The sequence below is a fragment of the Momordica charantia genome (genome assembly GCF_013281855.1).
Source record: "Momordica charantia cultivar OHB3-1 chromosome 9 unlocalized genomic scaffold, Mcharantia_2.0 BLBB01000009.1, whole genome shotgun sequence".
NCBI lineage: Eukaryota > Viridiplantae > Streptophyta > Magnoliopsida > Cucurbitales > Cucurbitaceae > Momordica > Momordica charantia.
In genome coordinates, this window is record NW_028275167.1 from 27,501,087 (window position 1) to 27,509,580 (window position 8,494).

Consider the following 8,494-nt stretch of genomic DNA (forward strand, 5'->3'; position numbering starts at 1 on the left):
ATCATTCCATCGTACAAGGGACGGAAAAATAAAGAAATTAGTAAATATTTAGAATTGGGTAATCAATTCAGCATATGGAATAGCCGTCCGCCACTCGTATCTGATTATTCCCTCCCAATACTCCAAAGATTAGAAGTTTTCTCAGTCCCACGAACCACTCATGAATACCATATGGAAGAGAAAAAATAAAATAAAATCATATATTCTTTTCATTCTTTTTTTTTTTTTTAAGTTCAACGATACTAACAACGTCTAGATTGAATGCGATTATGGTATATTCAGATCTTGGCAAAATGAGGATGATGACCTTTTCGAGGTGGACTGTCTTCTTTATAACGTCCGACGATGCTGTGACTAGTTAGTTTTCATTTTTCTCTTCGCGAAGGTAATGGTGCGGCTCATTGGTTGGCTCATTTGACGCTTCACCAAAGATTGCATCGAGTTTGGGTAGAAGATGGTCCAATGGAACTTACTTGAATTGTTTGTGAGGATTGTTTGTCTTGCTGTTCTTAGTTTGCTTTGCTATTTGTCTCTAAAAAAAGTACTGACAATATGAACGGTAATTAGCACCTACTCTCTTTATTGAGGTTGGAAGTTCAAACTCCCCTATTTTTTTTTTTTTTAATATTGGATTAGAGATTTGAATCTGTAAATTTTTATTCGAGGATATATACTTCACGACGTATATTTTTTAATTAGTTATCATAGAAATTTCAACATATTTACGGTCTTCTCATAAAATAAAGTATATTTTTTTTATTCTACTAAAGAAATATAAAATGATCTTTCTTTTTTCAATATTTGAGCTTTTTTAAGATTTTAATTATCTAATAATAATTTATTAGTCCATATATAATCTTAAATGTCACTAATTCAACCACAACTTATTTAATAGATATATCAGGTAAATATATATATATTACTTCAACAATATATTGAATATAAACTTGAATTCTGACATGTGAATATGAACTTAAATTCTGATATTTTAGTGGACGATATATGCCTACAAACAAATTGGATTATTTTCACAATTGGTATGTGTTAAATTAATAGTTGGAAGATAAAAAGGCTAAAAATATATTTAAAAAATTTAATGATGATAATTACAAATTTTTAATGTTTAAAGTCAGGAATTAAATAATTTAACATAATTTATCACTTCTTTTCTAGCTAAATAATTTATCATTAAAAGCTAGAGGTGACATTCAGTTTCTTTTTCCTAAAATGATTTAGTTTCCCTTTGTTTATAAATGTAACAATTAATTTGTTAATTTCCTTTAAATAAATATTTAAAAAACTTTTTCAGATACTCTAATTCAATTACCGTTGAATTATTCCTCAGTACTAAATTATTAAAAAAAGGGCAAACAGAAGGAGCTAAATATTTCGGACGATCTTATATTAAACTTAATTAATAAAATAATTTAAATTCTAAAAGTGCAGTGCGTGAGATTTGGGTTTTAATGTTTTATTACATTTTCCAAATTCAAAGTTTTAAAGTCTTACAAGAACTACTCCAAGTCTCTGTCTTTTTTCTCTGGGCTTTAATCTAATCTTCTTCTTCTTCTTCTCTCTTTATTCTCTCACACCTGTTAAAAACTTGCCACCCATTTTTCAGTTTCCATATAGACACTGTTCTACGTTAAATTCATTGAATTCCTTAGACCCTTTGAACCATTTCCTTACTTTTGTTCTTTGTGGGTTAAATTTATTCGTCTCTTTTTGTGGATGAAGCTGAATTTGGAGATGAAAGAGGTGAATAAGATTGAAAACAGAACCTTTTCAGAGGTTGTGTCTGAAATAATAGCATCTACAGATGAGTTAGCTTCAATATCCAAGAGTTCAGAAACAGAGAAAGAGATGTTCTCTGAGTTAGCTCTGGTTGTGGAGAAAATCCCACCAATTTTCAATGATTTGAGGGACTATGACAAGATTATGGACACCCCATCAATCAGAAAAGCAGTTGAATCCCTTGAGAAGGAGATAAAGCGCGCCAAGTGTTTGATAGAAGTCCATAACCAGAAAATGAAACATGTTGAGACTATTGCCCATGATCTTGGCCGGTCTTTGGGCCTTGTCCTGTTTGCCACTGTTGAAGTCTCAACAAAATTCAAAGCAAAGATTGGAGAGTTGTATAAGGAACTGATGAGCATGAAGTTCAATGAGAACTGCAGTCCAACTTCAACTTCAAGTCAAGCCACTGAGTTCGGTTGCGATTTGAGAGTCGAGGAGATTGAAGAAGAACGAATTAGCACTAACGTTTGTGACATTGCAGTGCAGCTCAAGTATGGAAATGATGATGAATTCAAGCTTGCCGCGATGGGGTTGAAAGAATTGATGCAAAGTAAAAATATTGATGAGGAATGGCTCAAGGAAGAGGGAATCGTTTCCATCTTGCTGAATCGTTTGGGTTCAAGCAAATCAGTGGATCGTTCAATAATCATTCAAGTACTTCAATATATTGTTTTGAACTATCCTGCAATCAAGGTAGACCAATAGGTGGAACTGACTTTTGAACCTTTTCGAAACTGTTATCTTCAATCTTTCATTGATACACAATAATTTGCAGGAAATGATGGCAGATGTGGGGCCTTTGTCAAAATTAGCCAAGTCTTTGGCTGGGGATGAGGTGGAGAGGAGAGAAGCCGTGGGGCTGTTGTTGGACCTCTGTGAACTTGTAAATGTACGGCGACGGCTTGGCAGAGTTCAAGGTTGTGTTGTTATGTTGGTTGCCATTCTGAATGGGGATGACCAGATTGCTTCATATGATGCAAGGAAATTGTTGAATGTATTGTCAGGGAACACCCAGAATGTGCTTTATATGGCAGAAGCTGGTTATTTTAGGCCAATGGTGCAGCATTTGAAAGAAGGTAAAGTGAGAAAACTAAAATAAAAACTCTAACTAGTCTACATTTTGTTTATTTTTTCAAAACAAGTTTTGCATTTGTCAGTCTTGAGCTAGTTGCATAATAAGATAAAGTTTCAGGAGTTAACATCCTAGCTCATAAAAGTAGTGAGATATTTGTGGCCTTCTGAGATCAAGCAATTCATGAATCCTTAACCATGAATAACTCTTTCCATGTCTGTAGGTTCTGACATGAACAAGATTCTTATGGCAACAGCAATTTCAAGGATGGAGCTCACTGAACAAAGTAGAGCCTCACTGGGAGAAGAAGGGGCAATTGAACCCCTTGTTCAAATGTTCTGGGCCGAGAAGCTTGAAGCTAAGTTATCAGCATTAAGCGCATTGCAAAGCCTCTCGAGCTTAAAGGAAAATGTTCAGCGATTGATTGGTTCGGGGATCGTCATGTCTCTGCTTCAACTCCTTTTCTCTGTAACCTCCGTGCTTATGACTCTTCGAGAACCTGCAGCCGCAATTCTCGCAAAGATTGCCGAATCAGAATCAATCCTGGTTAACCATGATATGGCACTGCAAATGCTTTCACTTCTGAACTTATCAAGTCCAGTGATTCAGAATCACCTCTTACAAGCACTCAATAGGATTGCTGCTCATCCTAGTGCAGCTGAAGTTAGGAAAAAAATGGTGGAGAGTGGTGCAATCCAGCTTCTCTTTCCCTTTTTGATGGAAACTAATCCTAAGATCAAGACTGGTGCCTTGAATTTGCTTTATAATCTTTCCAAAGATGCACCAGAAGAGCTAGGAGAGAGCCACATCAGTGTAATTCTGGAAATAATCACCTCGACAAATTCCGAGTCTGAAAGAGTCTTTGCAGTTGGTATACTAAGCAATGTTCCTGTAACTCAAAAGAAAATAACAGATATGCTGAGAAAAGCAAATCTCGTGCCCACCTTGGTTTCCATCATGAATTCCAGCTTGACAAATTCAAATATTTCTACATCTTTGTTATCAGAAAGCGTAGCGGGTTTATTAGTACGTTTTACAAATCCATTTGATAGGAAATTACAGCTTCATTCAGCAGAACAAGGGGTGATTCCTTTACTGGTGAAGTTGCTGTCAAGCGATTCGCCCGTTGCTCAGAGCAAAGCAGCAACTTCACTAGCTCAGTTGTCACAGAACTCACTCTCTCTCAGCAAATCCCGGACCTCAAGGTGGTTATGTGTTCCTCCTTCAAAAGATTCAATTTGTGAAGTTCATGGAAGGCAATGCATCATAAAGAGCACATTTTGTTTGGTCAAGGCCAATGCAGTCCCTCCCATGATCCAAATTTTGGAAGGAAAAGAAAGAGAAGTAGATGAAGCTGTCCTCAGTGCCCTCACCACCCTTTTGGAAGATGAAATTTGTGACAATGGAAGCAACTACATAGTTAAGATGTCTGGTGTTCAAGCCATCTTAAAAGTTTTAGGCTCAGACCACATTGATGCTCAACAGAAGGCATTATGGATACTGGAGAGAATATTCAGAATTGAGGAGCACAGAGTCCAATATGGAGAACCCACTTCGTTCGTGCTCGTTGATCTAGCTGAGAAAGGCGATTCTAGTTTGAAATCAACCATCGCGAAGTTATTGGTTCGGCTGGAGCTGTTTCAGTTTCAATAGTTTAGGTACTGGTGAGCCACTTAAACAGCATAGCATATACTATACCAAGATTTTTGTGCATAAACATTCATGTTCAGTTTACTCAGTATAAACCTGTAATTGATGTTCAACCCACTTTCAGAATAACCACAGTGATAAAATCATTGTACTTAAGGATGCAATAAATTTTACTTATTCAGTTTCTCAGTTTCCCTTCAAATACAAATGTGAATTCCTACTAACAAGTTACAATTTCCATACTTCCGAAATAGTTGAAAAAGAGCCCTTTTTTGGAACTTCTGTATTGAGATCTTATAATTTATCTTGAAACGTAGTTAAAAACGTTCCTTCGGAGAGGACCTCAGGCATAAGGAAAAGCTGGCGTTTCAATTTATGTGCAGTTTGAAACAAGTTGCTGCAGGTAACTTTATTGCTTCTTGATGAACAACATGATTTCACAATTTGGAAGTAAAACAAGGAGCTTTGCACAATCATTTAAATGTCTGAATACACGAGCTTTGTATTTGCATATTATCAGATTTGTAAACTACCTTCATGTTCCATCAGTTTTGTTCTGGATTTCCTAAACTGCAAGATTTGCGCCTTGCTCAAACTACCCATCTTGATGATCCCAAGATGGGCCGGTTACCTTTTTCGATATCACGAGACAGTTACTTGACTATGCAACCTTTGATTATCAAGAAATTTGTAGGATCCTAATATCATTTGGTTGGTGTTCACTAAGTCGATTACTCGCTTACCGTTGCAAGTTGAGAAGAAAAATTAGTATCTGTTTTAGATTGGTTTTTTACATACTGTGGATAATCAGTAGCATTTTCTTCTTGGTGAGGCTAGGGTAACTGTAATCCATCTGTGGATGAGAAAACATCTCTCCATTTCACATGTTTTCACTTCTCATTATATTGACACTTGAACATTATAAGGATGAAAGTCATTAGAAAATATGAACAAACTGTTTGAGACCTGAAATAACCAGACAATATAAAAAGGAAAATTATTTGACAAATATTTAGCCCCTGACGACATCTAACGAAAAATACGAGGACTGATTAGTAGAAGATAATAGATCACATAAACTACATAATTCAGTCATGACTCATGACTTAACAGCAAAATTTCAAGGTAGTTAGTTATTGTGGTAAGTGCATTTATGTAATAATTTAAACCTTATTCTTACACATCGTAACAATTTGGTCATTGAAGATTAAAAAACAATTTTGGTCTCTCTACTATATATTACATTAACTCGAAGCTATATGTAACTTTTAGCAGTGCAAATCCATAAATGTAGAGTAAAACAAAAAGAGAATGTCAACAAATTTGCACTTGGGAATGTTGAAAATGGATGTTCACAAATTTGTAAGCACCTGAGAAGTTACCACAGCCACTTGTATAACAGTTGATTGATTAAAGGGAGGAAGAAAAAAAAACTTGTATCAGAGTTGTAGCAAATTCTCTTTCTGTATTTGTTCTAAAGGATTGAGCACACAAGCTATAATCCCTATAAACCAAGAACTCTTCAAATAGGATCCAAGGAAAAATGGATCCTTAATATACACCAGGCTAAGAATAAATACATGATAAATAATTAAAAGAAGTATCCACATAGTTCTCATTTTATCTCCTGTATCAAGACTTTGTTGTCCCTGCTTTTGGCCTTACTGTCAATTTTTGTAGACATTTTATGATGCTCAAACTCCATTATTGAGCTTTTCTCCATCTTTACAATATTCGCCAGGGTCGACCAAGCTTCGCTTGGCTGCTCGTAAACCCAGCACATGATGAAAAAGATCTTCCTGTCAGCAAGTTTAAGCTTAGAACTAATTTCTGACCATCTAGATTTTCTTCCCCTCTTTCCTGATTTCAAATCTCTTTCCCCAGCTTGAACAAGCCTCTGCAAATCGCACAGCAAGCACACTAGAGCGGGACCACCCAGAGAAAGCAGGATTTCGACATCGTCGATAAGACTCAATCCAAGCTGCAAGCCCCCCACATGTCTATAAGCTGGAGAGCATGTTTGTTCCAAGCAGGATGACAGGGCTTCTAAAACTGTTTCTGGTTGCCCACTTTGACCCAAGACAGAGGAGACGCTCAAAACCACCAGAACTGATCCTATGGCATCTGATTGCCAGTCTCCATTGTACAGGCGAAGTGTGAAACAGTAACTATAAATTATGTCGACCAGGTGAACAGCCAACAACGGCGATGGCTCTGCAGAACTAAGCTTGCTAACTGGAGGTAATTGAGCAAAGGGTCCTCCAGGAATTCCACTTGAGAATGAAGTTGTTGGTTCCTGCTCAGAATGGAGTTGAACAAGTGGTGTTCCTTTTTCGCTTAGAGATATTGTTCTAGCAGAAGGTTTCATCCACCAAGCTTCCCAAGGTTCAATCATCTTGCTCAACTCACCTGATGCCATAGCTCTTAAGAACCGTTTCTTCTCCTCTGCAGACAGATCATCAAAACTGAGTTGGCCACCTGCAGAAATTAGGAAGAAAAATCTGTTTTCATCAATGCCAATCAGATGATGTTGAAACTAAAAAAAATTGAACTTATAGAAATCATACAGATAAGTAAACGTCATAAAAACAGAAGAGTTGAAAAATCCATTCAAAAGCATTGAAAGAAGGTTGAGCAAGACAGAGTGATGACTTCGGAGAAACATACCTGCAAGAACTTTCTCAATAGTTTCCTCGGATAAAGTCGAATCTGCAAGAAGGCACAAGAAGGCATTAATCATGTTATAGCCAGAAAAAAGAAAATTTTCGTTTCTAATTTATCAGAAAAACAACTCGATAGAAGGAAAAATGGATACGGATCATTTCTGATCGCCACTATAAAGACCCACTATTTAGCTCAATTAGAGAGGCAAGCAAAGCACCACTCAACTAAGTGCTAGAATCTACTAACAAACAACTCCAACTGCTCCCAGAATCAATTTTTTAAATCACTTGCTGTAAGATACAAACCCAAAAATCTACTTTCAGTACTAACTAAAACAAACCAAAGTTTCTAACTACATACCATCCTCCTCATCCAAGTCTTCCATTTCCTCTTCCGAATGAAACCTTTTCAAAATTTCAAGCGTTTTACGTTTAGTACTATCGTCCGTCCGCAATTGCCGCAGCTCCTCGACAACATTTTCTCGCATGAAGGATTCGGTACAACGGTTACTATGAGACTGCAAACCCAAAACCAATTAACACAAACAAATCATTCAAGTCTGGCACTAATAACATAGAACTTCACCCATATTTGCTTAAAGGATATCCTAAAAATGAAACCGAGTGCAGTTATATGAACCTTGTAACATTGAAGGGAGCAGTAACGGGAATTGCAACGGGGACATGTATATTGTGAAAATTGCTTGTGGCACCTGCATTATTAATCACAGAAGCATTAAATTTGAAGTAGTAACCATGGAAGTAACTCCGAAAGAGGAAACCATACACGTGACAGACGGTCCGCAAAAGATTCACAGAAGAAGACGAATTAGTAGACGTTCGTATCCCCTCCTCCTCCATACCAAAAATGCTTCAAAGGATGAGAGTCATCAGAGCCAGGCCTACGCAAACGAAAGACTGAAATGTTCGATAACAGAGCATAAACCCTAGTCCCTTCCCTACGACTCTCTCTCTCTCCAGAATCATCTTGTGAATACTGATAGAGAAAATTGATGTGGTTTTGGTCCAAATTAAGAACCGACCGAACCGGATATTAAACAAATCGATTTTTTCTTTCGATTTCAGCTGAACTCGGTTCAGTCCGATTTCAACCGTCCTTCAAGGTTCGGTCCTGATTTTTGAAGTAAACCCTATTAAAATTTCTTTTTCCAGGTGTACTTTCACCTCTAGTTTATTTGGGTCTATTTTACTTTTAATTTTTTTCAGTTACTGTATTCAAAATGTACTATTTTAGTTTCTTAATTTTATTTTTATTCTCATTTTTCTATCATCAATTTCAACATAACACTGA

The 8,494-nt window shown here is 36.6% G+C and overlaps 2 protein-coding genes across 3 annotated transcripts; one reads left to right on the plus strand and one right to left on the minus strand.

The window, feature by feature from the left end:
• The first annotated feature begins 1,502 nt into the window (after nucleotides 1-1,502).
• On the plus strand, nucleotides 1,503-5,245 carry LOC111009991 (U-box domain-containing protein 44). 2 transcript variants are annotated; one of them, XM_022283242.2, is made up of 4 exons: nucleotides 1,503-2,490; nucleotides 2,573-2,873; nucleotides 3,093-4,527; nucleotides 4,837-5,245. In XM_022283242.2, exons 1-3 carry the CDS (start codon nucleotides 1,732-1,734, stop codon nucleotides 4,520-4,522), a joined length of 2,490 nt encoding a protein of 829 aa, XP_022138934.1. In that variant the 5' UTR covers nucleotides 1,503-1,731; the 3' UTR covers nucleotides 4,523-4,527; nucleotides 4,837-5,245. The 2 variants fall into 2 exon arrangements, with proteins under 2 accessions (XP_022138934.1, XP_022138933.1); XM_022283241.2 differs by lacking the exon at nucleotides 4,837-5,245 and having other exon boundaries at nucleotides 3,093-4,708.
• Nucleotides 5,246-5,910: 665 nt separating this feature from the next.
• On the minus strand, nucleotides 5,911-8,177 carry LOC111009959 (HIT-type Zinc finger family protein). The gene is made up of 5 exons (XM_022283196.2): nucleotides 7,970-8,177; nucleotides 7,823-7,895; nucleotides 7,544-7,700; nucleotides 7,187-7,228; nucleotides 5,911-6,997 (listed from the first exon to the last, which is right to left on the minus strand). The coding sequence occupies exons 1-5, from the start codon at nucleotides 8,041-8,043 to the stop codon at nucleotides 6,135-6,137; spliced, it is 1,209 nt and encodes a 402-aa protein (XP_022138888.1). The 5' UTR covers nucleotides 8,044-8,177; the 3' UTR covers nucleotides 5,911-6,134.
• Between the last annotated feature and the right edge of the window lie 317 nt (nucleotides 8,178-8,494).